Genomic DNA, 27,828 nt, shown 5'->3' on the forward strand with positions numbered 1-27,828 from the left:
TCCCTTTGATTCACCATTCTCCAGCTATGTGTTCTGTCCTGCCTCAAGACCTTTGCGCCTACCGAGGGGTCTACCCAGAAACACTCCTCCTAGATCTTCAAATAGCTCTTTCTCATATTCAGGAAGTGTCTCCTGACCACCCAGATGATACTAACTGTTCCATTCTAGTCATGCTCAAACTCTTCAGCCTCCTTTATTTTCTTTATAGCACATACAAATTAAATTTAACTTACACAGATGTTGACCTTTTCTTGTCTGTCTCCCTGCTCTGGGACGATCTCATCAGTGCCAAGAAGAGCACCTGGTTCAGAGGAATGCTCAATAAATAATTGCTGAGGGGCTCAGTCCAACCCCTGTTTTTGGCTCCGGGTCGTGAGATCAAGCCCAGCGTGGGGCTCCCTACTCAGTGGGAAGTCTGAGCTTCTCTCTCCCTCTGCCCCTCGCCCCACCAGTCTGCATGCTCTTGTGCACACACTCTCTCTCTCTCAAAAAATAAATAAATCTTTAAAAGAAAATAATTGTCGAAAGCACATAAAACCTTATATCTTATTTGGCCTTTTTTTTTTTTTTTTTTTTATGTATATGACTCACTTGGAGAATCCATCACAGTGGAGGGGGTGACTGGAAGGGGAAGATTGAGGCATTCTTGATAGTACAACAAAGGCTTTAAAAAATCATTTTCAGTTCTGGGGCACCTGGGTGGCTCAGTCGTTAGGCGTCTGCCTTCGGCTCAGGTCATGATCCCAGGGTCCTGGGATCGAGCTCTACATTGGGCTCCCTGCTCGGCAGAGAGCCTGCTTCTCCCTCTCCCACTCCCCTTGTGTTCCCTCTCTTACTGTCTCTCTGTGTCAAATAAATAAAATGTTTTTTTAAAAAATCATTTTCAAAAAAAAAAAAATCATTTTCAGTTCTAATGTTCTCTCTTCAAAAATATCCCTTGTGGGGGGGAAAAAAAAATATATATATATATATATATATATATATATCATGGATTTAACACAAGTACTCAGACCACAGTAGAAAGCCGGGCAAAGATTCAGGATCCTGTGGATTAACCATCCCCATCTGCCAAATGCCTGGGATGCGTGACCAACACCAGGCCCATCTCCCAACAGGATACCAACATTCCCCTCTCAGTTGTGCACACTGGGTCTTCCCCTCAGCAGGTCATTTCTCCATGTGCAGACACCCTGCACTGTTAAATCTCAGAAATACTTCATTCAATCACCCCAACTTTATTTTGTTTCAGGGCTCACAGCAAGGGTGGGCTGCACACGTACACCCTCCGTTGGTGACAGGTGGCGGGGCTGAGCTTCGTGGGCAGGGGCAGGTGCATCAGTGTGTGCCTGCTGTGTAGTCTAGTGATGCCTAGGGGCCCTTCCATGTACACAGGACAGGAATACACAGCCAGGCTGCCTGGGGGTGGCAAGTCACTGGGGCGCCGGGCCTGGGCACTGACGCTGACTGGAGGCAGAGGGCTGGGCTGGCTGCAGGTGCTGTCCTGCAGGGCCCCTGCTAGTGGGTCCCACTCAGCATTCCGGAGCTGGAGCCCAACCAGCAGCAGCCCCATCTCTGGAACGGTAGGATTTGGACCATTCACCACCTAGAGGTGCCAGAAGCTGGATCAGGCAAGGCTAGAAAGTTGAGGGGTCCTAGTGGAGGGGTATGAGAGCATATGGGGCTACTGAGGAGGCAAGATCACCAAGAGGCAAGGTGGGATAATTTTAAGGTGCAATCAGGGATTTGAGGGGGCGAAAGTGTAAATGGAGGAAGGGCATAAAGATACCTGGAGGTTCAAAGGGTTGCTGTTCAGCTCCTGATATTTATGGGGGAGCCCACTGGAGCTGGAGCCTTGGAAGCCAGGGAAATTTGAGCTAGGCACAGGCTGGTTCGGGGCAGCCGTAGCAAAGGTAGCCTCCCAACGCAGTGACAGCAGCAGGCGGCGTGGGTGGCAAAAGGCTGATAGGTGAAAGATGCGCTCTGGTACGTTGGTGTTCACGCCTAGGTAGCGAACCAACAGCTGCCCACGGCGTGACAGCTGTCGCAGCCAGTGCCAGGGTGGCTGTGGGCCGGCAGGCGCATGGGGACGCCAAGGTGGAGGTAGGCGGCCAGTCCACAGAGCTTGAGCCACCGCGACACAGCGCGGGGAGGCACACGGGGGCGCACCCTGCAGCTGCTGCAACAGGCAATCCAGGTCCCGTAGCACTGCTCCCGCCAGCTGGCTCAGCTCCAGCACCTCTGTCTGGAGGAAGGCCTGCAGAGGCCGCTGCGAGCTCAGTCTCAGCACTACCCACTCAGCGCCAGACTCTTCCTGGCCGGCGGTCTCCGTCAGCAGAGCCTGCAGCGACTGCAGCCTCCGCTTGACCTGCACTAGGCGCTGCCGCAGCCGCTTTTCAGCGCGTCGGGAGCTCCCACGAGATGCAGGAACCCAAGTGGGTAAAGTTCGCTGCAGCGCGCTTAAGAGCGCGCGACTCTGGCGTCGTAACAGCCAGGCCTGGGAGCCAACACTCAGTCCGCAGCTCTGGGGTTCCGGTGGTGTGGGCAAGAGGTGCATCTGGGCCCTGCACTCTGCCAAAGCATCTGGCTCCCCTAGCTCTGGGAGGTGAAGGGGAGGGGTGACACTTTAAGCCACCATCCCATAACTGTGAATATTGCCCCCTCCTACACCTTTGTTGGTACCGTGGTTCACATTCTTGAGAGGGGGGCATTACACAGACTGTTCCCCACCCCAACACAGGTAATGGCTGCAGCTTACCTGGGCTGGGCAACAGAGTAGACAGCAGATACTGGGGTGTGTGTGGTTGAGCCCAGCTCCCGTTGCTGGGGCTCAGGCAGGCTTGTATTAGGCTAATCAGGGCCTCCCTGTCCTTCTTGTCTCCCACAGGACCCCCATAGAAAACCGAAGCTGAGAATAAGGTCAGAGCCCCTTAGTAATAGCCCCTCCGGTTCCCACCACCTTCCAAACCAAAACCAAAGCTGGGAATTATGTCCGTGTCCCAGTCCTCCCACTCCCACGCCTTTCAGGGCTCTCTTGAGGGCTGATGACTACATGGGGACAGGAAGAGTCTCACCTGCCAGCTCCTGCATGGCAGCACTGGGATTGCTGAGGCTAGTCCATAGCTGGTCTTGGATCTGAAGGACCTGTGTCAGGGTCACTTGACTCCTGGGGGAGGGGAGCAGGAATGGGGCGTCAGAACCATCCCTTTGCTGAGGACTCTGGTCTTTCTAGCCCAAGCTCCCAAGTTCCAAACTCACAAGGGTTCACAAGTAATTGCTACTTAGCACTCCAAATTCAATTTCACTGAAATCATCATTTCCTCCTATACCAGCCTCCCGCTGTCCTAGGCAGAAATCTGGGAGCCATCCTTGACTCCTTTCTTCCTCACTCCATATTTACTTTCTATCCCTACTGGTACTACCATACTATGGTCTTATTCCTTCAGACTGCCAGAGCCTCCTAAAACGGCTCTGCTTGGGGCGCCTGGGTGGCTCAGTGGGTTAAGTCTCTGCCTTCGGCTCAGGTCACGATCTCAGGGTCCTGGGATCGAGCCCCGCATTCGGCTCTCTGCTCAGCAGGGAGCCTGCTTCACCCTCTCTCTCTGCCTGCCTCTCTGCCTACTTGTGATCTCTCTCTGTCAAAAAAATAAATAAAATCTTTAAAAACAAAAACAAAACAAAAAAAACAGCTCTGCTTGCCTCCAGCCCTGTCCCATCTAGTCCATTCTCCACACTGCAGCCAGAGTGATCTTTCCAACAGATACTTAGGATCACGTTTCTTCTATTTAAAACTCTCCAGTGGCTTCCCACTGTCCTCAGGATACAATCAGTCCCCTTACCATGATCTTAAAGGCCCTTTTGGAGGGCCTCGCCTCCAAAGCCTCACCTCTCCCTGCTCAACCCCCAACATGTCCAGCTTAGCCACACTGAAATCTTCTTCCTCCTGCCGAGCTTAGTTCCTTCTACTCAGAAAAGCCCCATCTCCACCTGATCTGCCTCTGCTTTCTAGACTCAATTCAAAGAGAGAGCACAAAGTCCTTGGGGGAGCCTTTCTTGACTTCCCCTTGCCCTCACACTTGGGTGCTGGAATTAGTCGTACTCCTCAGGGTTATGGAAAATGCTCAGTGTTTGCTGAACGACTGACTGAGCAAGATGGAAAAGGGTCCCTCACCAGCACCCCCTGTGTGTCTGCAGCTTCATTCCGTAGAGCTGCCGGTGTAGCAGGAGGCCATGTAAGAGAAGGAGAGGTAGCATCCTTGCTGGGGGTTGCACAGAGAGTCCTTGCTGGGCTAGCTCCAAGCTGTCAGTCAAGATGTGGCCCAGCTCCAGAGACTGGTCCCAGAAAACAGGCATGGAGTGCTGAGTCAGCACCGCTGGGGCAGAAGGAGAGTGCTGGGTCAGCATAGCACAGTTGCCCTCCTCCTTCAATCTGAGAGCCATAGTGGGGGCTTCTCACCTGGTAAGGAAGCAATAGCTTCTGCAGACAAAATAAGCCAAAGACGGAAATCTCTGTGGACAGTCGTCACACTCTTGCTTGTGGGTTGGACTAGAGGCCGTTCTAACTCCGGGTCCGAGACCACTAGGGGTCAGATATGGGGCTGAGATCAATCACTGGGTAAAAGGGTCAGACACAAGTTTAGGGACACAAACTGGAGGCTCTGGGGTCAAGAGTGAGATATAGGAGCGAGGGCATCAAACTCAGGCCCAGAACTGGATTAGGTAGCAGACCCACCCCTGGCTCCATCCAACAGCCCCAGCAAGGGCTGCAGCAGCTCCTTTGGCCAGTGGGGCATCAGATGACAGTTCTCCAACACCAGCCAGTGCCCTCTATGCATAGCCTGGCATAGCGTGCTGACCACTACCGAGACTGGGTCCCAGGCTTCAGAGCCTACAGCGATCACCTCCAGATGCTTCTGCCCCTGAAGACCAACAGAGAAGTGGCAGAGAACTTAAGGTGATCGTAGGATTACCCAAGGGACCCAACATAATGCCACAAATGACCCCAGAAATCCCTGAGTAAGCCAGAAAGATCTGTAAGAATGCTAGGAGGGAGCCACCACACCCCATCTCAGCTCACAGGGGTCTGGTGTCTCTGTGGCCAAGAGACTAGGCTCAAACCTGCTCATGCCTGGCAGCCAGTTTCTGGATGATAGTCAGGGGATGCATGGTGGCTGTGGGGTGACCAGGTGGTGGCAACAAGATCAGCATGGGCCGAGTAGCCTGACTGTGTTCGAAGGGTATGGTGGAGGCACCCAGGTTTTCATCCAGGGGCCGGCCCAGAAGGCAAGTGGTAAAGTCCGCCAGGGCCCCTGCCAGGCACTCAGGTCGCAGCACACGCCACAGAATCAGCTTCTGGAGGAGGCTGAGTGGGTCAGGCCCAGGCCCAGGCCCAGGTGCTGGACCCAGCACCGTGGATGACAGTGACAGGTAAGCCTGCCAAACACTGGAGTGGCCTGCCAGGGATGCACACAGCCCTGCAAATGGGGGTAGCAGCTCCAGCATGCTACATTCATGCCAGGCTCTCACCCCCAGCCAGGCTGGCCGAGCCACACCTGGATTGCTGTAGCTTGTGCTAGGAGAGGCTGCCAGGCCAGGCCAAAATGCCAGCCTCTCCAGCTCTGGTGCTTTCCTTGCCATTCGCAGCAGCGCCAGAGCACCCAAGGCCCCCACCAGTGGTACTTGGGTCGGGCTCAGTGCAGCCACAGTGCTGCCCAGGAGCTGGCGGGTCAGCTGTGCTCTCAAATGCAGCAGATGGCTGGGCAGGTCCTCCCCCTGGTGAGTCTCACACTCCTTCATGCTGTTCAGAGCCCGCTTGGTGGCCGCTAGCCAGTTGTCGGGGCTCATGCGGAAAAGGGGCAGCAGGTTCTGCAGTGGGCTAAGGGCCTTTATTATGGCCATTCCGTGCCAGACCACATGCCGATAGGGTGCCCACAAGGCCACCTCCTGCAGTCTCAGGTCTTCTAGATCCTCGCAGCGGGCACGCAGCTGACATAGCTCTGCCTGGGCCCTCACCATGTCCCGCAGGAATTTAGCTGGTTTCTGATGTTTTGGATTCTGGAGAAGCAGCATCAGCAGCAGCCGCTCCTGCAAACAGCCACCTGTTCCATGGGTCTGACCCTTTCCCACACAGTCCGCAACCATCCACACTCACCTCTGCCCCCGTACCTGGGCCCCTCCAAAGCTCACGCCCACCCATAACCGGGACCCCCGGGCACCTCAGCAGCCTTCACAGCTTCACAGCTGTCCAGGGCTCTGGTCTTTAGGTCCTCCCAGCGGTTCTTGAGCTCGGGACACTCTGCACACAAGATTTCATGCAGCATCTGGTCTTCTAGGGTATCCATGTTGAGGCTCAGATCCAGCACATTCATCCCCTTCAGCAATTCATAACCTAGCACTTGGGGTCACATGGGAGATGCTTAAGCTTTCTCCTTGACAAAGCCAGTGGGTGGGGTGTACTGGGCGTATGGCTCCGGACCACAGTCCTGATCCTGCCCGGGGCCAGACTGAGGGAGTCAGGAGGCCCACTGTGTCCACAAAGCTGTGGTGGCAACTTACCCACCAGGGCTCACCTTTTTCCAAGGCACTGAGGGGGACAGTAGTGCTCAGATAGAGACAGAAGCCAGGCTGTACCTGGGGAGGGCTCAGCTCCTCCCGCTGCAGTAGCCATTGCAGTTCTTGGCACCCTAGGCCCAGCTCCATATTGGTCAGTAGCACGGGCAGGCCTGTGAGGGGGAGACAAGGACACCCTACCCACCATGCCAGCACCCCGCCCCTCCCGCCACACAAAATCTGGCTCTGACCAGCTCTCCACTGGCTAATAGGAGGATCCCCTCAGGGCTCTTCCACAAGTTAGTGCCTGGCTTAAGGATGGGAGCTGAGGTCAGTCTTGGGGTGAGAGATTTGTGGGGCCACAGAAGGGGGACATGGTGGATGGGGACCTGTTCTCACCATTGGCAGCTGCCTTCTGGAGCTGAGGACCCAGCTCTGGGTCAGCACCTGAGAGCACATGAAGGTTGGGAAGGGGCAGAGACCCAGTCTCAGAGGCTGGTCTTGACTCCTGCCTCTCTGTCTCATCCTCCTCGTGCTCTTGCTCCTCTTCCTTTTCTCTCTCTTCCTCATTTTCCCTGTCCTGTGTCTTCTGCTCTTTTGTCTTGTTCTTAGCCTTATCACACTCTTCACTACTGTCATCTTCCTCTTCTAAGGCCTCTTCTTCTTCTTGATTTCTCACAAAGCCCTTCTCTGTGGTAGAAAGATGCAGAGGAACTCCTCTCAGAGGATGAACCAGGCTCCCAGGGAACACCATTCACCCAGGGGCTCCATCTCATGAGGTAAAGCCTGCAGGAAGACACCTTAGGAAAGTCACTTAAGCTCCTTCTGACTCAATTTCCTTATCTGCAACACGTCTGCAACATGGGGTTGATATTGGTGGGTACCTCACAGGGTTACTGCGAAGATGACATGAAATGATACATAGCTCTGCACTGGACTTAGTAAGCACTCAACAAACGTTAGCTGTCATTATTAATTCTCTAAAACTCCAGGGAGGGGTTCTAGGTATCCCTGAATCAGCTCCATTTTGACCTTTCACCAGATAGGTTAACAGAGTCTATGTATCTCTTTTTGCCTAAGCTAAATCTATCAAAATGAAAAGAATTGTTGCTAATATAGAGATCAGTGCCTGGAAGTAGCAACCTGTAAGTGAAAGGCCATAAACTGGAATTAGCCAAGTCACGGGGTGTACAGTGGACACAGATGGCTCCCTCCCCAGTCCCCTTCTCCTTTGCCTCCTCTATTGCAGGAACTGGAAAAGATAAATAATATATTTTTTAAGTATTAAGAAATTTAAGAATTTTAGGATTTTTTTTTTTTTTTTTTAAGTATTAAGCTTGGGGGCACCTGACTGGCTCAGTTAGTTAAACGTTTGCCTTCGGCCCTGGTCATGATTCTAGGGTCCTGGGATTGACCCCCACATCGGGTTCCCTGCCCAGTGAGGAGTCTACTTCTCCCTCTCCCTCTGCCCCTCCCCTGGCTTGTGCTCTCTCTCTTTCAAATAAATAAATAAAATCTTTTTTTAAAAAAAGTATTAAGCAGGGGCACTGGATGGCTCAGTGGGTTAGGCCTCTGCCTTCAGCTCAGGTCATGGTCCCAGGATCCTGGGATTAAGCCCTGCATCGGGCTCTCTGCTCAGCGAGGAGCCTGCTTCCCCCTCTCTGTGTCTCTGCCTGCCTCTCTGCCTACTTGTGATCTCTGTCAAATAAATAAATAAAATCTTAAAAAAAAAAAAAAGGAAATAGGCAAGTGGAGGTTGCCAGGTGCAGTTTAGTGGATTCATTTCTTATTGCTTAACAAATTACCCCAAATTATCACTTAGCAGCTTAAAACAACACCCATTTATTATGTGTGAGTTCAGAAGGTTAGAAGCCCCACACAGCATGACTGGATGCTCCATTTGGGGTTACACAGGGCTAATCAGGCATCAACTGGGGCTGTAGTTCTCATCTGGAGCTTGGATGCTCATTCAGGCTTACTGGTTTTTGACAGAATCCATTTCTATCTCACACTCTCCCGGTAGCCCGCTCCATCTTCAAGCCAGCAACAGTTTCTTGAATCTTCCTCATGTTTCAGATCTCTCTGTCTCTTCTTTCTTCCTTGCTTCTTTGAGGGGCCCATGTGATTACACTAGGCACACCCAGATAATCCAGGATATCTCTATTTTAAGGTCAATTGGTTAGTAATTAAGATTACTGTCTTTCCTGCTATGGAACTTAGTTACAGGAGTAACAATGGAGGACAAAAGTGATAGGGGCCAAAACTCTGCCTACCGCATTCAACTATCCAGACTTCTGGAAGATCTCTTTTTTCCCTGAGAGAAGGGACAGAGATGGCTAGCAGCAACTCTGACATGATGCTTGGCAGGATAGCAGCCAAGATGGTAACAAACTACTACAAATACGGTAGCTGGGGAAAAAAAAAACCCAAAAACTTATTTCTTCATAATTCTGGAGGCCAGAAGTCCAAAATCAAGGTGTTGGAAAAGCTGCACTCCCTCTGAAGGCACCAGCTTCTGTTGGTTCCAGGAGTTCCTTGGCTTGTGGTTGTATAACTGCACTATCTGTCTCCATTTTCATGAGGCCTTCCCTCTGTGTACCTATGCCTTCTCTTTTTTCTCTTATAAGGACAATTGTCATTGTTTTTAGAGCCAACCCAGATAATCTAGGGTGATCTCATTTCAAGGTTCTTAACTTAGTTATACCTAAAAGACTCTTTTTCCAAATAAATTCATATTAATAGGTTCTGTGGGTTAGGATTCAACCCACTACATTCAACCCACTATAATGTGATAAGCCAACATGCTAACGATCATTGAGCAGAAAGAAGAATCTGGGTACTTGAAGTCGGTACTGGAGCCCTGTACCTGCTTATCTCAGTACTTATTATAATGTGAGATAAATAAATCCTTCTTTCTATTCTTTTTCTCTCTTTTTAAAGTAGGCTCCACACCCAGCATGGAACCCAATGTGGGGCTTGAACTCATGACCTTGAGATCCAAGCCTGAGCTGAGATCAAGCAAGAGTCGATCACTTAACCAACTGAGCCACCCAGGTGCCCCAGTAAATTCTTATTTCTTTTTTAAAAAAAGATTTTATTTATTTATTTGATAGAGAGATAGATCACAAGTGGGCAGAGGGGCAGGCAAAGAGAGAGGGGGAAACAGGTTCCCTGCTGAGCAGAGAGCCTGATGAAGGGCTTGATCCCAGAACCCTGAGATCATGACCTGAGCCAAAGGCGAGGCTTAACCCACTGAGTCACCCAGGCGCCCATAAATTCTTATTTCTTAAGCCATGGTAAGTTGAGCTTTTGTTACTGATCATGACAGCATTCCCAGCTGATACAGTGAATTAGTAGTGGGGAGGGGCAATGAGGATTTTTCTTCTGCCTGCTAGGTAATGTGGTGGGTAAGAAGTTGGTTTATTTCATGGGACTTGGACCATATGCTCATTGAACTTCTGTGGATTTAGTAGAAGGCATGCTGGCTACTTCTCTACTTAGATAAGAGGAACAACCTCCAGAAAAAAACTTAAAGAAATTTCCTTTCTGCTTTTCTTTCCTTTCCTTTCTACATATCAAGCAATTTCAGACCACAGATGATCAGATACTCATGCATCTTGCTGATTTGTAAAAATGATTTTCTACCTTATGTTGCATGGAATAGGAAATTATTGGCTATTGGAAGAGCCTGGTCCATCCCAAGCACTTCTCTTTTTAAGCATTCCCTGCTTGACAAACGTAATAGTCTACCTCCCCCTTTTGATTGGGATACAGCCCCAAGTACAGCCCCAAGTAATAGGGGTTACATTCCATAGCCAGTTAGCCTAAGCTCACTGCTCAGACTGTTTCATTACTACAGCTCTGAGGTTAAGGCCAAGGTTTAGATGGGTGACATTTACATTAAGGCTTAGTGGGATAGCTAGAGTCCCTAGAACCAGTGTTAAGAGAGAAGACAAAAAGTGGGGTTTAAATTCAAGAATGAGAATATGCCAAGATTTCTGGCATTGGTTAATAGCTAATAGAGTCCTTACACATGCAATCTGAAGGAAAAAGGTGAGAGAGTTAAAGAAATTAGCTAGAAAATCCCCTGTCTGGTAATAAGTGATCCGTGTTTGCTTCATTTTAAGGCAAATCCTAAGGCCCCATCCCATTCCAATAGGAAGTGGGTATGTAAGGCAGAACAGCTACAAACAGGAGACTCTTCCCCAATATTCCTTTCACAGATAGCACTGGGGACAGTGAACTAGGAAAAGTATACTGTTCATCAGAACTCAGGACAGCCGAATTGCTTGGGCCTTACGCTGACGCCAGGGAGCTAGCGGCGCCGGGATGGTGCTCCTGGAGAGCGAGCAGTTCCTGACGGAGCTGACCAGACTGTTTCAGAAGTGCCGGTTGTCGGGCAGCGTGTTCATCACCCTGAAGAAGTATGATGGTCGAACTAAACCGAATCCAAGGAAGGGTTCTGTAGAGGGCTTTGAGCCCTCAGACAACAAGTGTCTGTTAAGAGCTACTGATGGGAAAAAGAAGATCAGCACTGTGGTGAGCTCCAAAGAAGTGAACAAGTTTCAGATGGCTTACTCAAATCTATTGAGAGCTAACATGGATGGGCTGAAGAAGAGGGACAAAAAGTGAAGGGCACCAGATATCCATCTTTCACCAACTAACCACCGAATCACTATTTTTTCTTTGGTTTTTACTTTTGGCCACAAATCTAGGTTTCTGGTTCCCCCATAATAACTTTTCATGTGAGATGAATGTCATTTTGGATGGAAGAAAGGCTGCAGTGTTTACAAGATAGTTGTAACAGAAGCCAAGTTTATTTGAGAATTGGCTGATTGGTCTTTGTTGTATGGTTGTGTATCCTGGGATTATAAAGTCTCTGTAGCCATCTATGTGAAGAACAATGGATCATTAAACCTGTATTTATCTGCACTGGAAAAAACAAACAAACAAACAAACAAACAAAAAACTCAGGACAGCCAAAGTGGCTATCCAAGAACTCCCGCTATAGCCAGTAAAGTGATGCTAATCATTCTGGTTTTTTTTTTTAAGATTTTATTTATTTATTTATTTGATGGAGAGAGATCACAAGGAGGCAGAGAGGCCAGCAGGGGGGGGGGGGGGGAAGCAGGCTCCCCGCTGAGCAGAGAGCCCGATGCGGGACTTGATCCCAGGACCCTGAGATCATGACCTGAGCCGAAGGCAGAGGCTTAACCCATGGAGCCACCCAGGCGCCCGCTAATCATTCTCTTTACTGTCACTGTCTGGTGTCACACAGCACATGCTGAAGACTAATAGACAAGTGTGTGTTTCTTACCCTTACCCAGTTTCTAAACAGGACATTTACTGTAGTTATCTCGGTTTGATTTTGCTTCACTCTGCGTATCAGGTGTATTACTAGGGTGAGATTTAGCATGTACTCACTCTATCATAGGTTACAGAACCACAAAGAGCCAAATCTGGGTCTGATCAAGAATTCGTGGACTCAGAATTGGACGCTACAGCTGGAGGTTTCTTCAGGGTGCCTCTTATTAGAGAGGGGGTAAATTCACTTACATGGAATAGTTGTGTCATGGGCATTTGTGTAATGGGGTATGGGCACAATGGAAGGTTGTGCTGGACAGCCAAGGGATGGAGTAGAATAATGGTAGCAGTAATACGTTAGTAGTGACACTAACATTTTGGGGAACTTATTATTTTTAGGCACTGTGTAAATCCCTTTTACATGAATTATCTTAATATGTTTTATGAGATGGGTATAATTAAGATGCTCATTTTATTGCAAATAAATTTGGGCTTAGAGCGATTAAGTACCTTGCCCTATTTACACAGCTAGGAAAGAACAGATATTTGACCCAGACAGTCTGATTATAGAGCCCATATTACAGACCACTTTATTACATACCTAGTCCATTATAGATGTCTATTATTCTCCCCAGTGCCATTCCCAACCTCTTCTAGAAAATATACACCCTTATTTCCTTCCCCTAGGAAACACATCCTTCTGATACTCTACCCAGATGGGTCTCTGCTCCGAGCAGAGCTAATAGAAATATTTCCCCAGAATTCCTGAACATGGGGTAAATTTGGATAGTAAGGAAGGTTCTGAGTTGTAGGCCAAGTTTCTAAGAGTGCTGGGTAGACCAGGGAAGTGGAAGATCATAGACTGGTCAGCCATGTAGATTCAGAATCATTGCAAAATAGGCCCTAAGATGCAAATGTGACCTAATTGATTAATATCATATGGGCTGATGAAGTCTAGGATACCCTGGCCACAAAAATTTAGTGTCTTCATTATGAAAGGGAAGACCACATGTGGCCAAGTGTTGGCAGTTCAGAGACCCGAAAAGCATTGTGTTCATCATCCCTGGCTTTACCTCTGTGCTCAGTGGGGCCTGGGACCAAGGATCTAGTCTCTTGCTGAGGCAGCGGGTTCAGCCAGATGAGGGCCTGGTTGTCGGGGTCAAGCACTAGAGGCCAACGGCAACTGGAGTAGTGGGTGTTGCTTCTCAGAAGCAGGCCTGCCAGGCGGGCTGACTTCGCCTGGGGCTTCAAGTCTCGGTCCCACTGGAGCTGTTCAGATTCAGAGCTCAGCAAGGACAGAAGGCTGAAGGGAGAGCGTATGGAGAGCAGGGGGTTCTTTGGTGGCGTGACGACAGATTTTTGCGTCTGCTTCCATGCCTGTGCCACATCATCTGGACCCAGGGTCTCCTGAAAGCCCCTACACAGAGCCAGCCACTTGTCTAGTAGCTCCTGGCGCCGCACCGGCGGGAAAGGACCCAGGTAGATGATAGCAGCTGAACACAGGAGGGCGTCTCCGAACACAGTCAGGCAGTGCCCCTTCAACTTCTGGCATGAGAAGGGAGAGGGGAGGGCTTGTGGGCCAGCGAGGAAGGTACAGGCAGAGAAGGAGTGAGGCAGGGTGTGCAGGAAAGTGTGGCAGGGAGGGCCCAGGGAGGAGCCAAGGAGTTGGGGGCAGTAGTGCAGAAATGAACTTAAGGGGGTAATCCGGGAGGGGCTGGTTACCTGGAGCTCTGTAGTCCAGGAGTGCACGGGTGTGAGCAGTGCAGCCTTGATGGGCCACTTGTGATATTGGCCACACTGAGCCTGACTGAGGTTCTCTATCATCTGGTTGCTTGAAGCCCGGGCCTCTTCCAGTGTCTTGGCCAGATCCAAATTGTGCTCTAGGGTCTCCTGGGCCTGGAACTGGCAGCGGCCCAGGTGGGCCTGCTCCCGAGCCAGTGTGGCCTCTATCTGCCGCAGAAGCAGGCCCGTGGGTAGTCCTCGGCGCTGGGCCAGCCCATAGCGCAGAACAGCCCAGAGCCAGGCGGCCAGGTTTGCTGCGGGTATGCTTACTGCCCGCAGAGCTGCATCACTCATACCTGGAGCATTCAGAGCTTGGGTTAGCTTTATCATCTCTGAGTCTGTCATCTTCTCCTTAGGGAAGAACACCAGCTCCTGGGAAAGTGTGTTAAGAGAGGTAAAGGTAAAGGTGCTCTGCTCAGAACCTTGCCCCAACCACCTCACTCCGCCAGCGCCCCCCCCCCCTCCTTAGGCCTCCACTCTCCTCCTCCATTGAGCTCCACATTCCCTACCTGGTAAAAATCCTCAGTGCATAAGAGTTGCTTGGCATTGGCCCAGCCTGTCTCACAGTGGAACAGGTCGCACAGTGCATCGGTCACTTGGATCACTGATTCTGGTGGTGCTCGATAGCTCCTTATTTCCTCAAAGTCAGCCACCTGCAGCTGGCTCAGGGGTCCCAGGAAGGCCTTACCCATCTAAATGAGGAGAGACGCACTCTGGAAGTGAGTTCCCAGAGTGTCCTCTTCCTTCAAGGTGTTGCCAGGAGGGATCACTTCTTCCTGGGGGTTCCCATGAGGGTAGTTCCTCAAGTCATCCTATTACCTTTTCCCCTCCCCCAGAAGACTCCATGACAAGCCATCCCATTCTCTCCTCTGGGCATCTCTCCTGTGAAAGGCTGTCCCCTCACAGGAGAGGACCAGTGCAGGGCAGGCAGCAGGAAGAGCCCACCTGCTCCAGGAAAGCCTCGTGCTGAGCCTGCAGGTTATCCCGCTGCTTGGTCAGGGTCTCAATGAGGTTCTCCTGCTGCTGACACTCTGCCAGCTGCTGCTTGATGAGCAGCCGGCCTTTCTGTAGCTGCTGCTGAAGTGTGGTCACGTTCTGTAAACAGAGATCCAGGCTCTGCAGCTCAAAATCCTGGGCCAGGTGGGAATATCCTGTGGGCTTAGGACTCCAGCACTCCTCACTTGACAGTCAGGATGACCAAGTTGAACTCTGTATAGGCCCCAGATAAAGACTGAGCCCTGGAACTGTCACTTACTGGTGTATGAGCAGCTCCAAGTGGGTGTTTGCTTCTCCTGATCTGCCACACAGGCCTAGGAAGTCTGACTCCAAAGCCTGTGTGCTTAACCATTATGCTACACTCTTTATCTTACTTGACCCATTAGTGGCATTTGTTAGAGAAGATAGTTCCCACTCTCTTGAAGCACGGTCTTCCTTTGACTTTCATAACTCTGTGTTATCCTTTGGCTTTGTCCAACTTCTGTGGCTGCTCTTTCTTTGTCTCTCCCTCTACCATCCCTTAAATATCCCTTGGCAACATTTCAGGGCCTCCCTATCTTTCCATTCGATATTTCTATGTATCCTGCCTAATTTCATGGCTTTGATGACCACTTCTGTTTTAAAAACTCTCAAATCACTATCTCAAACCAGATTTCTTTCCTGAGCCCCACATCCATGTATCCATCTGCTTAGTGGCAATCTCCTCTCTGATGCCTCGCAGGCCCCTCAGACTCCACATGTCCACAAATGAAGGTCTTGGCTATGCCCCATCAGATCTCTTACAACCTTATTTGCCTCCTCACATGTTCTTTTTCTCAGAGAACTATGGCAAAATACACCCAAGTTTCCCAAGGAAGAAAACTTCATCATTACCCTGACTCCATCTCTCCTATTCCCCCAAGCCCAGCCCATCTTCAAGTCCGTTCAGGTCTGCCTCCTACCAGTCTGTCCTGTCTGCTCCCCTGCCCATGCATGGGCTCCCTCACTACCTATTCAGCTTCTCTTCTACTCCACTCTCCATGCTGCAACCAAATACCATCATTATCATGTTACTGAACACTCATCACTCTCCCAGTTGGTTTATGAGGTCTCCATGCCCAGGAGGCCTCAACTCCACTTTCCAACCTCATATCTCTCCTCCCCCAGCACCCCACTCTCCAGCCATTCCTGACTTTCAGCTCCTCCAACGTGGCACACATTCTCTCACCTCTGGGCCTTTGCCCGTGCTTTTACTTCAGCCTGTGACATCCTCCCCACCCCCACTCCCTTTTATGCCAAATCTTAACTAACCCCTTAGCAAAATGAATGCACTTCACTCGTTTCCATATTTAAGGAATGTTTTTTAGTGTTTGCCATGTTCTACATGTAACTCATTGTGGCACTTTTGCTTTCTCTAGAAAGTCTTGATACTTCAGAGTATCAAGTATCAATGGACTTTCTCTGTCATAACACACTGTCTTGTAATTGCCTGGATGAGTCTATATGTTCCAGTAAACTAGGCACCATGAAGGCAAGGTCAGTACAGTACCTTATCTTTCTTATTAGGAGGAGCTATCATTTACTGAGCTCTTACTGTGTGCCAGCACTTTCAAATGCTGCCCATGTGAGATCATTTAATCCTCATCCTAACCTCTCTGGATCTTAGTTTTCTCATCTGTAAAATGGGAAAAAGGATAGCCACCTCAGAAAGTTATAGCAAAGATTCTATTGACCTAGATTTAGATGTAGACATAGCTCTATGTAGACACAGACATACATATTAATGAGTGGGTGGACAAAAAGAGTGGAGTTCAATTAATTTTTATAGAGTACAGTAATGAATAAATGAACCAGCTGAATATGAGAGAGAAGAGAGATGAAGGACTCCAGAATGACTCCTGGGATTTGGCTTAACTAAGTGGATGGTAATGCTATTTCCTAGGGAACTCTGAAAGAAGTACACACTATTATGATTATTGAGTGAATGGCCAAAGGATCTGACACTGAATGCCTCTGACACTGAACATTCTCTCTCTCTCTCTCTCTCTCTCTCTCTCTTTTTAAGCTTTATTTTTAAGTAATCTTTACACCCACACAACCCTGAGATTAAGAGTTGCATGCTCTTCTGACTGAGCCAAACAGGTACCCCCACTATGAACATCTCTTATCCAGATTTGGGGCTTCTTATGTTGTCCTTTAGTATAACTGACCCAGGGATCAAAGAATAAAAGCACCTTTAAGCCAGATCAACAATTCCTGGTATTAATCATCTTGGGAAATGGTAGGACCCAAGACAAGAAACTGGAATTTGGAAAACATGGGAGAGGCCATTCCTGTCCCTCTGTGAACTTTTTTTTTTTTTTTTTTTTTTTTTTTTAATCTCAGTAGTCTTGAGATTTCATCTAAGCTAGTGATCCTTGGTGGTAGATGGTAGGAGGGCACCAGTACTAGGAGAACTCTAGGGAGCATCATTTACAGAGAACACGATGACAACGATGCATGTGGATACAATGGAAGCCAGACTTCTACAGTTGTGCAGCACTGGGTGAGAGCCCTGGGACACCCATCAAAAGAGATAGTCTAGGCATTGGGAACTTATGGCCTAAAAGCCCAGTAGGGGGGAAGCATTTGTCTGTGTGTGGGTTGACCACTAGATTATTTCTCTGAGGTAATCCCTGAACCTTCACCAAAGCCTTGTGTAGCAGGAAGAAAAAGAAAACTGTTTCAGAATTCCTCTTATTAAAAATGATGGGATTTAGATTTGGGCTAGAAAAAATCTCTCTTGTTATGTGAGAATTGTATTGGAGGAGCTCTAAGGGAGTGAGCACAGGGAGAGGTGAGAAGAGAATTGGTTACTGGGAGATGTCCTGTAGAGGAGGGTGACTAAAGAAGTTCAGGACAGCAAGGTCTAGTGTACCATTCCAATCTCTTTCTGCTTCTTGCCTAAAAATGTCAATTTACCATCCACATTTCCCCAGTGTATGTATGAGTCTTGTATAGTTGGTATTTTTGTGGAAGGAAGAGGTACAGGGACAAAGCTGTATGGGAAAAAGGAGGGACATAAGAGGTGTGCCAATGAGCCATGATAGAGAATCCAGGATAAGAAAGGGTAAGAGTAGAGGCAACCGTGAGAATATAATTTCTGCCTCGTCCCTGATGGGAATGTATACAATTTACTTGGGAAGTAAACTGGACTTCCCATAATCAAAGTACATAGTAAGGACAGCAGAAGCAGACACTGGAGTTTCCTGTGTTTAGAAGAATCAGCCTGGTCTCAGCTGTGCCATGGGGAACCTTGAGCCTAAACTCAAAAATTTAGAGGAGGAGGCAGCAGGGATTAAAGAGATCCCCTGGGGAAAGGGATAGTCTCGGGAGATAAGAACAAAGGTTCACTCAGGGTTGGTTCCTCCAAAGCCCTCTGTGGGCTCCTGCTTTGACCCTACTGTGCAAACCTCATAATCTCTCCCTTTACCTTGCGGGAGGTTTTCAGCAGCTGTTCTAAGTTGAAGACAAAGTTGGTGTAGGTATTGTGCTTCTTGATCATCATTCTCAGATGACTCAACGCATTCTGGATCCTGGAGATACAATGTACCAGTAAGTGGGCCCAAGGAAGTAGAAGGAGGTACAGTGCAGGAAATGGGACAACTCACCGCTGGAACTTGTTCTTAATCTGCAGAGTCATCTGTTGCTGCAGCAGTGTGAAGGTGTCCAGAAAGTCTAGGAAAGTCTTGGGGGTGACGAGTGGCAACTCAGGGCATAGGTGTCCATAATAGCTGACAGCCGAAAGGTGAATGAGAGCCATGGCTTTAGCCACCCTGGGAATTGACGCCTGGAGGTCTGGGCACTTCAGAGAGTCTGAAATGGGCATGACTTTAGCCTGTGAGCTTATAGGAAAATGGGTAAGAAAAGGGACCCTCTTCTGATTTGGGAAGGAAGGCAGAAAAGGTGAAGGGGATCACTAGGTAGGTTCTGGGAAGAGAGAGACAGGGAGACTGACCTGAATCCTCATTAAAACCTGGTTGAGAGTAGTAGGGAGAACAGGTAGAAAGGGCTTACCATCATCAGTGGATAGATTCTGAGCACCTTCCAGGTAGTACCGGACCACATTGATGAGGGAATCTTGGTCCCACGGTTCATAGCGGTCAATGCTAGCAATGGCCAGTTGAAGAAGCCTCAGGAAAAGGGTGGAGGGCAGCTCCCTGTGGATCTGGTCATCTCCGATCAGGATGAACATGTGCAGGTGGTTGCAGACTTGCTGATAGAACCTGTGGGCCAGGGGCTCAGATACCATGCTCCCCTTTATCCCTGTTTTCCCATTTAAGCCCAGTGCCAAACCTGAACCCTTAGCCCCAATCTTCTGAGCCCTCACAGCAGCTCTTAGATTTCTTTTTGGCCTTTTGGCCAGCATAGAGCAAGAGCAGAGCAGCACCTCACATGGGGTTCTTGGTCTCACCTTTGCAACAGCGTTTCCTTTTTGATGTTCTGCTTGACACTAAGGTTTTCTCTGGAGAGATGGTCTTCAATGCTGTCCAGATCTGCCTCTGTATACTGGTCAGGGAAACTGCCCCAGGTTGCCAGGGCTAGCAGACGATGAAGGGTAGTGAGATCCACACCCTTGGGCACCAGCAGGGCCACCGGCTGGCCTAACATGCCAGCATGCCAGCTGGCATCCCGTAGGCACTGGAGAATGGCCTCCTCCGAGCCAGATGGCAGATGGAAGAGGCGGGCCTGGTAAATGCTAGCTGCCAGAGAGATGGCCGTACGGCGCCCTGTACCCAGAGCCCTGGAGAGCAATAGGCCGTGCTGCCGGGGCCTGGCCAGCACCCGGACCAGGCGGGCCACATGCTTGGCCATGGAGTGGCACCGGGCAAGGTGGGCGCTCAGCTTCAGCTGAGCAGCTGAAGTGGACAGCTGCTCCTCCAGGCTGTCCCACTGCCGTTCCAGGTACAAGCTGGGGCTCTCAGAGTTGGACCCTAGTGTTAGCTCCTGACTGAAGACCAGGTCTGAGGGCTTTTCCTGGGGGTGGAGTAGTAGCACTGGTAGCAGAAGGGGTGAGGACAGGTCCATCTGAGCTGTTTTCTGCCACCAAATCTTGCTTCTGTTTAACTGGAGTTTGTAGCCAGAAGCCTTTGTGCCCTCCTCCTGGCTCATCTTTGGACTTAGGGTTTCTATGGTCTTCCTCTTTACTGGTACTATGGAAGGTGCTAGACCTGAATCACTGGAGGGTGAGCTGGTGGTGACATCCAGGCTATAATGGTCCTCCTCCTCCTCTGTCTCACTGCCGCTGTTGCTTAAATCCTCCCACTGGGCCAGCTCTCCTTCGGATTCCACTTCAGGCACCCTCTCCTCCTCCTCTTCGTCCTCCTCCTCCTCAGAGCCCTTGCCCCCGTTCTGGGGTGCCGGCCCACAGCAGAAGACACTCTGAGCTACTCCTAGGAGCAGCTTGGCACAGTAGGAGCGTTCCCTGGGGCTGTCCAGCCGGTCACAGAAGGTTCTCTGGGCCTCGTGCAACCAGAGACGCACCACGTTGCGCATGGCCATCATAATCATCAGGCGGGTGCCACGCAGGCCCGACACCCGGCGCAAGTGCTCCTGATGGCTGGGACAGTCCAGAAAGCCCCGGGAGCCCATCCTGATGGGCAGCAGCTGCAAGCTGCCCAGGAGTTGGCTCACAGAGTGCAGGGAGAAGCGGTAATGTGGGTGGAGGGGGGAGGGCAGAAAGCAGCTGCCCACCGCCTCCCAGGCCTCCAGCGAGGCCTGGACCAGGGCTTTTGCTAGAACCACCTCCCGTTCCACAGAGGGAAAGCGCTCAAGCCAGGCCTGGATGCTTGGTGTGTGCCTGCTCAGCAGCATGGCCTGGGTCACACTCCCCAGGGCCAGCACTGTGAAGAGTCGAAAGAGGCGTGGACACAGTGGGCGCTCACAGAAGCCTGGCACTGTGGCGGTGGCAAGGAAGTTGACTACAGGCTGCAGCGTCTGCAATTCCAAGGTGCTATGGCCATACACCGTGCCATCTATGGCCTGGCGCAGAGTCTCCAACACTGGCTGGCAGCTCTTCCCGGGGTCTGTGGGACACAAAGACCAACAGGGGTGCGCATGACCGTGTCACTCCATTCTTCCTGTTCCTGCTTCACTGGCTTTACTTCTGGCGCACGCAGGGCTCTAAAGGAGTTTTGTACACCTGATGCATTGGGACTCAGTCATGTCTGAGTAAATTGATCTCTCCCCCCTACACTCTCCCTAAAAGTGAGTAATTTCTTCTTTCTTCTCCCCACAAATCCTATCTCTGTGACCAATTATTCACTAAGAGTAGGAAGGTTTGGAAGCTGAGATGGATGGAAACCTGATCTGACCACAAGAGGAGATAAGTGCAGCCATCACAATCAGAAGGAGGAATTAGCACATGTGCATTTCTGTAAAGTCAATATTAAAATATGATTTATATAAAATAAAATGTATGCATTTTAAACATATAGTTCAGTGAGTTTTGATGAATGTATCCACCCATGTAACTGCTGCCCCAGTGATACTTAGAATGCTTCATCTTCTCAGAAAGTTCCCTCATGACCCTTTGCCGTCAATCCCCCTACCACGTTGTCCCAGGAACTTCTATCTGATCGGATTTCTATCACTATCGATTAGCTTTGCCTCTTTTTTTTTTTTTTTTAAGATTTTATTTTATTTATTTTAGAGAGCGAGGTTGGGGTAGAGGGAGAGGGAGAATCCCAAGCCTACTCTGTGCCCAGCCGAGCCCAGAGCCTGATGCGGGGCTCGATCCCATGACCCCCGAGACCATGACCTGGGCTGAAACCAAGAGCTGGATGCTGAGCTACCCAGGCGCCCCCCAGCTTTGTCTGTTCTAGAGCTTCAACTACAGGGAATCATATGGTATGTAGTTTGCCAGGTCTGGCTTCTCTCACTCAGCATGATTCTGGGCTTCACCCATGTTTTGTGTGCATCCGGTGTGTTTCATTTTACTGGAGTGGTAGCATTCCATTATAAAAATACCAGAATTGTAAGTCTGCTGACATACTGATGGGCATTTAGGTTGTTTCCAGGTTTTGACGATACAAATTAATACTGCTACATGTGCTATTGGCCACTCACAAATCTTTCCTTTGTGAAGTATCTATTTTTTTAATCAATTTCTGACTGAGTTGTAAGAGCTTTTTTATGTATTCTGAGCATAAGTCCTTTTTCAGATATGTGTATCATATTTCTGTCTATGGCCTATTTTTTTCATTCTCTTAAGAATGTCTTTTGAAGGACACAGGTTTTTAATTTTCCTAAGATCTAATTTTTGTGTCCTATTTACAAAATCATTGCATCTAACCAAGGTCACACAGATTTTTCTTTTAACATTTTTTGGTAAAGTTTTGTAGTTTTAGCTTTTACATTTAGATCTTTAATTGATTTATAATTAATTTTTGTGTATGTCATGGAGTAGGATTTAAGGTACCCTTTTATCTGCACACAGATATGTAGTTGTTTCAACTCTATTCATTGAAAGGACTACCCTTTCCCCTGTTGAATTATCTTGGCACAACTGTTGAAAACCAATTGACCACATATGATCATATATCAGATTCTCTGTTTTTTTCCGTTAGTTTATTTGTATCCATGTCCTTATACCAATACCCTACTCTCTTGATTACTATAGCTGTATAGTAAGCCATGAAATAACTAGTATAAGCCCTTCCACTTTATTCTTCTTTTCCAAAGTAATTTTGGCTCTTCTAGGCCTTTTGCATTTCCATAAGTCTCAGAATGAGTTTATCAATCCTGTCACTTTCTTAAAAAAAAAAAAAAAGCCTGCTCAGACATAGATCAATCTGGGGAGAATGAGCACCTTAATGATACTGACTCCTCTGACCCATGAACATGGTATATCTCTCCATTAATTTAAGTCTCATTTATCTCAGCAATATTTAATAATTTTTAGTGTATATCTCTAACTAAGTTTATTCCTAAATATTTTAAGCTTCTAGATGATATTTTAACTATACTTAAAATTTTTGTTTGTTACTAGGATATAGAAATACTAATGGTATCAATAGATTGTATCCTATGACCCTGCTAGATTATTTTTTTAAGATTTTATTTATTTGAGAGAGAGAGAGAGAGAGAGAGAGAGAGAGTGAGCAAGAGAGAGAGCACACAATGGAGTGGAAGGGCAGAGGGAGAGGGAGAAGCAGACTCCCCACTGAGCAGGGAGCTTGATTCGGGGGCTGGGACCCAGGACACTAGGATCATGACCTGAGCCAAAGGCAGATACTTAACCTAACAGACTGAGCCACCCAGGTGCCCTGACCCACCAAATTAAATTCACTTATTTATTCTAGCAGTTTTGTAGGGTTCACTTTTGTTGTTATTGTTGTTATAGATTCCTTATGATTCTCTAGGTAGAAAATCATGTTGTACATCAGTAGAGACAGTATTACTTTGTCTTTCCAATTTTAAGGCTTTTATTTCTTATTGCACTGGTGTGGGTCTCTGGTGCAATAATGAATAGAATCAGTGAAAGTGGACATTGTTGCCTTGTGACTGATCTTTGAAAGTATTCGATATTTCACCCGTTAATTACGTACTTACCTATAGGGTTTTTTTTTAAGATTTTATTTTTTTATTTATTTGACAGAGATCACAAGTAGGCAGAGAGGCAGGCAGAGAGAGAAGAGGAAGCAGGCTCCCTGCTGAGCAGAGAGCCCGATGCAGGGCTTGATCCCAGGACCCAGGGGATCATGACCCAAGCCAAAGGCAGAGGCTTTAACCCACTGAGCCACCCAGGTGCCCCCTTACCTATAGGTTTTAATAGATGCTCTTCATCAAACTGTGAAATTTCCCTTCTAGTCCTAGTTTGCTGAGTGTTACCATGAATAGTGTTGAATTTTAACCAAGTGCTTTCTCCTTATCTACTGTGATGATCTTACACTTTTCATCATTCTGTTAATGTCATGAATTACACTGATTTTTGAAAGTTGAGTCAACTTTGCATTCTGGGGATATACTGTGTAAGCTACATCCCACAGATTTTGATAACATTTTGCTTTCATTATTCAGTTCAAAATATTTCCTCATTTATCTTGTGGTTTCTTGGATGCATGAGTTATTTAGAAGTGTTATTTTATTTTATTTTGTTTATTTTTTAGAGAGTGTGAGAGCAGAGGGTGGGGAGGGGCAGAGGGAGAGGTAGAGAGAATCATAAGCAGGCTCCATGCCAGGCACAGAGCCTGACGTGGCGCTCGATCTCATAACCCTGAGATCATGAGCTGAGCTGAAATCCAGAACCAGACACTTAGCTGACTATCACACATAGGCACCCCTAGAAGTGTGTTAATTTCAAAGAACTTGGGAATTTTCTAGGTATAATGTTATTAATGAGTTTTATTGTTGTAGTTAGAGAAAATATTCTATAAATTTTAATCCTTTGAAATTTGTTGAGACTTACTTTGTAGCCCAGCATATCATCTGTCTTAGAGAATGTTACACGTACACTTGGAAAGAAATGCATTTTGCATCTGGTGGGTATGACGTTCTATAAACGTACGTATAGTTGATAGTGTTATGTAGATCTACATCCTTATTTCCTCTCTCCTGCTCTAACAATTATTGAAAGGAGTGTTAAATCTCCTACTATGATTTTTGTACCTGCTATTTCTCTCATTTCTATCCATTTTTTTTCTTTAATATATTTTGAAGCTGTTTCAGGTGCATATACATTTAGGACTTTGATGTCTTTTTGATTAGTTAAATATTTTAATTAGGAGATGTCCAGTTCTTTATCTCTGGTAATATCCTTTATCTTGAAGGACTTTTTGGAGTGCTTAGGACTTTACATTTAATGTTACTATTCATATGTTTGGGTTTTTTTTTTTTTTAAGATTTTATTTATGTGACACAGAGAGAGAGAGATCACAAGTAGGCAGAGAGGCAGGCAGAGACAGGGCGAAGCAGGCTCTCTGCCAAGCAGAGAGTCCGATGCGGTGCTCAATCCCAGGGCCCTGGGTTCATGACCTGAGCCGAAGGCAGAGGCTTAACCCACTGAGCCACGCAGGCGCCCCATATGTTTGTTTTAAAGTCCATCATACTGTCATTTTTCTTCTAATTGTCCCTTTTATTTTTAATTTCTCTACTGCTCATTTCCTCCTTCCTCTTACATAACTTAAGTATTTTTATATTTAAACTATTATATATTTTAAATTATACTCTTTGCTATTATTATTTAGTGATTTTTCTACGGTAATATTATGCCTCCTTAATGTGTTGATACTTTTACATAATATCATGCCACTTAATACTTCATACCTGACCTTTCCCACTTCCTATTTCACATTGAACAAATGTAAGACCCTTACAGTACTATAATTTTTACTCCTTGCTCCATACCCTATCCTTTTACTAGTGTTCCAGTTTATTTTCTACCTCTCCATATATCATCAACTCCATCTAAAACTGTTATTACTTAAATCTCACATATGAGCAAAATCATATGCTATTGTCTTTCTCTGATGTATTTCACTTAGCATAATACATTCTAGCTCCATCTACATCATTGCAAATGAGAGATGAACATATGGGAAGTGGGGGAGAGGGAAGCAAACCATAAGAGACAGAGAACAAACTGAGAGTTGATGGAGAGAGGAGGGTGAGGGGTAGGCTAGATGGGTGATGGGTATTGAGGGCACTTGTGTTGAGCACTAGGTGTTGTATGTAAGTATGAATAATGAATTCTATTCCCGAAGCCAATATTGCACTCTATGTTAACTAATTACAATTTAAAAATTTGAAAAAAATACAAATGTTATTACTTTTCTTTTTAAACTCTTAACTGTATTTTAAGGAAATTAAAAGATGAAAAAGATAGTTATTTATATGCACCCACATATTTACCATTTCTTTCACTCTTCATTTTTTCTGTAGACCTGAGTTTCCATATGACACTATTTCCCTTCTGCCTGAAGAACATCTATTAGGCTTTTTTTTTTTTAAGAGAGAGTGAGGGGCAGGGAGCTGGGGTAGGGGGTAGGCAGGCAGTTCAGAGGGAGAGGGATAGAGAAAGAATCTTAAGCAGGATCCCCACCCAGCACGGAGGCTGTCACAGGCTTTGTTCTTACATGACCCTGAAATCATGACCTGAGCTGAAATCAAGAGTTGGCCACTTAACCAACTGAGCCACCCAGGAGTCCCTTTTAGCATTTCTTACAGAGCAGTTGTAGCAACAGTAAATCTTCCCAGCTTTCATGCATCTGTACTTTCATTTCATTTGCTTTCATGAAGGGTATCTTTACTGTATAGAGAATTCTAACACAACAGGTTCCCCTGCCCCCACCTTCTAGTCCTTGAAATGTGTTGTTCCACTATCCCCTGGATTCTGTTGTTTCTGATGGGAAGTTAACCATTACTCTTAATACTATTTATCTATACATAACATGTTTTTATCTTTTTTCTGACCACTTTCAAGGTTTTTCTTTCTTTGATTTTCTGCTATATGACTATGATGTGCCTAGGTGTGGTTTTCTTCTTCTTATTTTACTTGGGCGGTAACTGAGCTTTCTATATTTGAAAAGTTAATATTTTCCAAGAAATCTGGGGAAATTTTGGTCATTATTTCCTCATAGGTTTTTTTCTGCCCTATTCTCTCTCCTTCTGGACCTCCAGTTATGTGTGTGTGTGTGTGTGTGTGTGTGTGTGTGTGTGTATGAAGCTCTATTTCTTTTTAAGATTTTATTTATTTATTTGACAGAGAGACAGCCAGAGCAGGAACAGAAGCAGGGGGAGTGGGAGAGGGAGAAGCAGGCTTCCCGCCAAGCAGGGAGCCTGATGTAGGGCTTGATCCCATGACCCTGGGATCATGACCTGAACTGAAGGCAGATGCTTAACAACTGAGTCACCCAGGCGCCTCTGCCTGAAGCTCTATTCATATTCAATATATTTCTGTTCCTCAGAACAGTCAGGATTCACTGACTCTTTCTTTTGCTATCTCCAATCTGCTATTAAACCATGCAGTGAATTTTTCATTTCAGTTACTGTATTTTCTACTTCTAAAATTTGTTTAGTTATTTTTAGTAGTTTCCATTTCTTTGCAGAGATTACTTATGTGTTCATCCATTTGAGTCATATTTTCCTTTAACTACCTGAGGATTCTTATAACAGCCATAATAGCTGCTGTAGATATTTGCTATATTTAACTTCTAGACCATTTTAAGGTCAGTTTTTATTGACTGTTTTTTTCTAGATGATGGGTCACAGTTTTTTGTTTTATTGTACATTTATTAATTTTTTTTCTTTTTTTTTTAATTTTATTTTTTATAAACATATATTTTTATCCCCAGGGGTACAGGTCTGTGAATCGCCAGGTTTACACACTTCACAGCACTCATCATAGCACATACCCTCCCCAATGTCCATAATCCGACCCCCCCCAACCCCCCTCCCCCCATTAACCCTCAGTTTGTTTTGTGAGATTAAGAGTCACTTATGGTTTGTCTCCCTCCCAATCCCATCTTGTTTCATTTACTCTTCTCCTACCCCCTTAACCCCCCATGTTGCATCTCCTCTCCCTCATATCAGGGAGATCATATGATAGTTTTCTTTCTCCGATTGACTTATTTCGCTAAGCATGATACCCTCTAGTTCCATCCACGTCGTCGCAAATGGCAAGATTTCATTTCTTTTGATGGCTGCATAGTATTCCATTGTGTATATATACCACATCTTCTTTATCCATTCGTCTGTTGATGGACATCTAGGTTCTTTCCATAGTTTGGCTATTGTAGACATTGCTGCTATAAACATTCGGGTGCACGTGCCCCTTCGGATCACTACAGTTGTATCTTTAGGGTAAATACCCAGCAGTGCAATTGCTGGGTCATAGGGTAGTTCTATTTTCAACATTTTGAGGAACCTCCATGCTGTTTTCCAGAGTGGTTGCACCAGCTTGCATTCCCACCAACAGTGTAGGAGGGTTCCCCTTTCTCCACATCCTCGCCAGCATCTGTCATTTCCTGACTTGTTAATTTTAGCCATTCTGACTGGTGTGAGGTGATATCTCATTGTGGTTTTGATTTGTATTTCCCTGATGCCGAGTGATGTGGAGCACTTTTTCATGTGTCTGTTGGCCATCTGGATGTCTTCTTTGCAGAAATGTCTGTTCATGTCCTCTGCCCATTTCTTGATTGGATTATTTGTTCTTTGGGTGTTGAGTTTGCTAAGTTCTTTATA

At 47.2% G+C, this 27,828-nt stretch overlaps 1 protein-coding gene and 1 pseudogene across 2 annotated transcripts in view; one reads left to right on the plus strand and one right to left on the minus strand.

Annotated features, from left to right (window-relative positions):
• Window positions 1–1,252: 1,252 nt before the first annotated feature.
• LOC111159633 (dynein heavy chain domain 1) overlaps window positions 1,253–27,828 on the minus strand; it is an 88,951-nt gene continuing 62,375 nt past the window's right edge. Inside the window, exons 25-43 of the mRNA XM_022522181.1 lie at window positions 19,061–20,672; window positions 18,664–18,872; window positions 18,258–18,462; window positions 18,080–18,182; window positions 14,578–14,727; window positions 14,142–14,324; window positions 13,573–14,004; window positions 12,924–13,395; window positions 6,946–7,236; window positions 6,567–6,719; window positions 6,213–6,391; window positions 5,116–6,081; window positions 4,730–4,916; window positions 4,454–4,576; window positions 4,169–4,370; window positions 3,072–3,163; window positions 2,756–2,905; window positions 1,787–2,595; window positions 1,253–1,603 (exon numbers count right to left, since the gene is read on the minus strand). Of these exons, the coding sequence (XP_022377889.1) occupies window positions 1,253–1,603; window positions 1,787–2,595; window positions 2,756–2,905; window positions 3,072–3,163; window positions 4,169–4,370; window positions 4,454–4,576; window positions 4,730–4,916; window positions 5,116–6,081; window positions 6,213–6,391; window positions 6,567–6,719; window positions 6,946–7,236; window positions 12,924–13,395; window positions 13,573–14,004; window positions 14,142–14,324; window positions 14,578–14,727; window positions 18,080–18,182; window positions 18,258–18,462; window positions 18,664–18,872; window positions 19,061–20,672 (6,869 nt within the window). The remainder of the gene's footprint in view (window positions 1,604–1,786; window positions 2,596–2,755; window positions 2,906–3,071; window positions 3,164–4,168; window positions 4,371–4,453; window positions 4,577–4,729; window positions 4,917–5,115; window positions 6,082–6,212; window positions 6,392–6,566; window positions 6,720–6,945; window positions 7,237–12,923; window positions 13,396–13,572; window positions 14,005–14,141; window positions 14,325–14,577; window positions 14,728–18,079; window positions 18,183–18,257; window positions 18,463–18,663; window positions 18,873–19,060; window positions 20,673–27,828) is intronic.
• On the plus strand, window positions 10,837–11,280 carry LOC111159255 (annotated as a pseudogene). Its single transcript, XR_002641409.1, has one exon. The product of XR_002641409.1 is annotated as a signal recognition particle 14 kDa protein-like (transcript).

Source organism: Enhydra lutris, unplaced genomic scaffold, assembly GCF_002288905.1.
Source record: "Enhydra lutris kenyoni isolate GAN:26980312 unplaced genomic scaffold, ASM228890v2 scaffoldscaffold68, whole genome shotgun sequence".
NCBI classification, from domain to species: Eukaryota; Metazoa; Chordata; class Mammalia; order Carnivora; family Mustelidae; genus Enhydra; species Enhydra lutris.